The sequence below is a fragment of the Morone saxatilis genome, unplaced genomic scaffold, assembly GCF_004916995.1.
Source record: "Morone saxatilis isolate NCDOM2014 unplaced genomic scaffold, NCSU_SB_2.0 Contig17, whole genome shotgun sequence".
Lineage (NCBI taxonomy): Eukaryota > Metazoa > Chordata > Actinopteri > Moronidae > Morone > Morone saxatilis.
Window position 1 is genome coordinate 7,379,499 of NW_023339729.1, and position 3,814 is coordinate 7,383,312.

General features: G+C 43.4%; 1 protein-coding gene across 1 annotated transcript; it reads right to left on the bottom strand.

The window, feature by feature from the left end:
* Positions 1-881: 881 nt before the first annotated feature.
* On the bottom strand, positions 882-3,557 carry LOC118327133 (DNA polymerase zeta catalytic subunit-like). The gene is made up of 4 exons (XM_035660369.1): positions 3,315-3,557; positions 2,128-2,236; positions 1,330-1,536; positions 882-1,019 (listed from the first exon to the last, which is right to left on the bottom strand). Exons 1-4 carry the CDS (start codon positions 3,542-3,544, stop codon positions 906-908), a joined length of 660 nt encoding a protein of 219 aa, XP_035516262.1. The 5' UTR covers positions 3,545-3,557; the 3' UTR covers positions 882-905.
* Between the last annotated feature and the right edge of the window lie 257 nt (positions 3,558-3,814).

The following is a 3,814-nucleotide window of genomic DNA, read 5'->3' on the forward strand; positions in this document are numbered from 1 at the left end:
CTCAAATCATCAGTAAGTAGTGATACATGAACAGAGCTGCTGCTGCAGTGTTAACACCGGCTGAGAGACAGCAAACAGGAATCATGAGTGTGGCAGTTGTGGCTTCAGGCTGACAGGAGTTTGTATCATTATCAGCGTGTACAGCACAGACACTCAACTTGCAAACAAATATTAATATTTATCAGATAAAATGAATAAACATTATGATTGCTGCTAGCAGGCCAGAATGCTGCGCTGAAACTAGCATGTTTCCACTCCTGATATTAGCAAGCTTGCATACAGCAATTGTCATTTGGCTAATTAAGCACAGTGGTTCAGGGAGGGTCTGAGGTCGCAACTCTAGTTTTCACTGAATTGGATTTTTCATTGTCGACCTTTTAATGCTTGCTGTCCTCATTCATCTTTGCCAAGTCAGGGTTGCCACTCTTTGCCACCTTGCCAGGAGTTCTTCTTTACAATATAGGACAGCACTTGCTCACAAACGGTTATATAATTTACAGGTAGGCCTAGCAATGACACATTTAACCCTGGCTAATGCAGGGTTTATTATTAAGTGTCCCAAATTCCTTACAGGTAGGTGGTCAGCATTTATGGGACACTCCCAGGGTGCGTGGGAACCCTGCAAGAGGCTAATCCAGCCACAGAAAGAAGTCAGGTGAATGTGATCTTTAGCAGTGCACTTCACAGATTGCTGGCTCACAACTTCCCAAGTAACAGCCAATGGACATTATTGAACAATGGAATAAACAAGCAAAAACATTCACCAGGGTGAATTAATTTATTTACATGGTGAATTAGTAAATAGTCAGCGGGACAGATTTATACAGTATGACTTCCAGCTTGACCTGCTGCTGGATGACTCTATAGGTTTCCAAAGATGGGGTGCATATTAAAAATATTAAAGCCTACCTGTCGGTGTCTCCGTACACAACGCGTGCTCCCCATTTCTTAGTGTCATTGACCATCTTGATGGCTCTCTCCAGGGTCTCTCTGGCTTTGTGGACGATGCTGTCTCCAACCTGGAAACCACAGGGGAGACAATCATAAACAAACAGGGTTTGAGAGTTGAAGTTTCAGAGGGATTAAGTTAGCATTTGGAAAACCTCATCTGAGATACTAGAAATGAAATATTTTTTATGAAATATGTGTCCTATCGATTTCACCACAGATGGCTTTAAATATGGTGATATTTAAAAACAAAACCAACACAAAGCTTCTGTCCTAGTCCTTAATGTCTTCAAGTTTTCTGCTGAATTTCTTCTGAGATTGCTAGCCTTTGGTAGACTGTGTACTCTTAGTGCAGACAGCTGACACTATTGATGAACTTACCTCCACGCTGGGCATGCGTCCGGAGTAGTTGGCGGCGGTGTAGCCAAAGGTGACGTTTGCGATGAGCTTCAGCCCGAGCTGCCGGGCGTGCAGCAGCCTCATCAGGGCCTTGTCCTGCTTGTGGGCTTTCATCGACTGCTTCACCATGATCCGCGTGTTGAGGATTTCCTCCAGCATGCTGGGCAGGACCCCTTTACGCACTGAGGACTGGACACAAACAACAAAAGGGGTAAACACGTTGGTACAAACGAGGACAGATCCAGCAAACACAGCAGTTATCAGAATAAAACAAAAATTCTATGCCCCCTGAAACAACATCCTCACTAAGTAAAAACTGTGTACTTTAAAGATGAATATATAATTCACACTGTATACAGATAGTATGTAGTATTTCTTCAGCAACATCAAGCAAATTTTTTGATAAAATGCAGCTAAAAAGAAACAAAATCAGATCCAGACCAAACCTGAATTCCCTCTGTGCCTTTTAATAACCTCATTACACATCAGTGTTCACTGCGCCGTGGCCGTGTGTGTGTGTTTTGTGTTATGTAATAAGACTGCGGGACTGGAGCCAGGGAGTGTGGAGAAACGAGTGAATGAATGAAAAGCATGAATGGAAGGAAGCAGAGCATGAAGTGGGCTTTTTCTCTAGCTCGGCCTTTAACAGCAGCTGATGACCCTTAATAACCCTGCACTACTGGATGACCCAGAGAGATGATTCACACTCAGACCGGGTGTTCTGCCAGGACAGCGTTAAAGTGATATCTTATCAGAGCGGAGGGTCAGAGGATGCCGTACCTTGACGAAGGCGATGCCGTTGGGTGACACGGTGATGTCATTGCGGAGCTGGTAGAGGAGCTCCGGAGGAACCCGTAGGGAGGTGCAGCCGAACCTAAACTCATCAGGCCTGAAACAGAGACACATAAATCAAGACAGGAAATTCAGAGGAATTCTCATCCTTTCCTAGGAATCACTGTGCTGCTGCCACTGCAGTATTCTCCTTTCTACACCAGTAACATCAGGTTAGGCCACTCTGAGAAGCCAAAGCCCCGCTACTGCAGCTTTAGGATTGGCTGCTGATGTTTGATGCAACTTTTACAAAGGGTTTACCTGAGCTAGAACATATAACAGCCACTATACAGGCTTAGTAGTATACAGCTGGTACATTGTTTTATTTTTTAACCCATTTGTATCAGGTAAGGTAGGGTAAATTTTAGTTTAGTCCTGTGATTCCCCACCTCCAGGTTGGGACTCATCTAAGGGGTCAAAACATAAATGTAAGGGATTGCAAGATGATTGCTGGGATACGAGAGAGAGAATGAGGTACTTGATTGTTTTACTTCTTAAGTCCTCTGACAGTCATTACAAAGAAACAATGGAACAAGCTTAGAGGGGCAAAATAAGTCTATAAAATATCTGAAAATACGAAAAATTGGTCATTACAATTTCCAATGTCCAAGGTGATGTCTTCATATGTCTTGTTCCTTCCGACTGACAGTCCAAAAACTAAAGATGTTCGGTTTGCGATCATATAAAAACAGAAAAGACTTGACCGTCTTATTCAAAAGGTAGAATTATGAGCTGATTAAAGCTTATTAAATAAACTCTGAGATGCAGCAGTTGAATTGGATATTCTGAAATTCCCAACAATCCCCAGAATAATTTGCCACTTTCCACTCTGCTGAGAATGAAGCCATCACTCCTTTTTTCTTTTACCTTAGAGTAGTAGACGTATGCATGTTGGAAAGTAGTGTTCATGGCTCCTGCTGTTGCTATGCAACTACAGTAATCCTGGTGGAAAACCAGAAATATATCCTAACTTACAGCGCTGACTGCTCTGAACATGCAGAGCTCTCAGCGTGCCTGTTCCATTAAAAATAATGAGGGAAGGAAGGCAGCGCTAGGAGGAAGACTTTCCTGGCAGACATGCAACCTAAGCAAGTTGGACTACACGCTGTGGCTGTGTGGGCCTGTCATGTCCTTACGTTCCCAGGCTGTCCACGTGGCCAAGGCAGGTGGAGTAGCAGTAGTTGTACGCGATGACAATGGAGGGATAAAGCGACTGGAAGTCCAGTACAATCACTGAGTTGCTGTAGAAGCGAGACTCGGGCTCCATCACTAGAGGAATGCACTGCGGCGCCCTCTGCTGGGCTCGCTGCTGGATGCTGGGTGTCACAGGGATGTAGTTCAACGGCTTGGCCACGCGTAGCATCATGGACTCCACGCGGTACTGTAGGGACAAAAAGGAAGAACATGATGATTATTTGTCTATTCATTTATGCCTTTGTAAAACGTGTACTCTTCTAGTTAAAAATAATGACGTATGGACAGTAATGATAAAATGAACACTACATCAAATAATTTCTCAAGATAAAATTTTGTAATTACTAAGCTGTCAGATGGTAGTGGTAATTGGACATTAATTAATCAAATAATTGATTAATCTGTCAACCATTAACAGCCCCCCAAGATCCTTACCCTAACA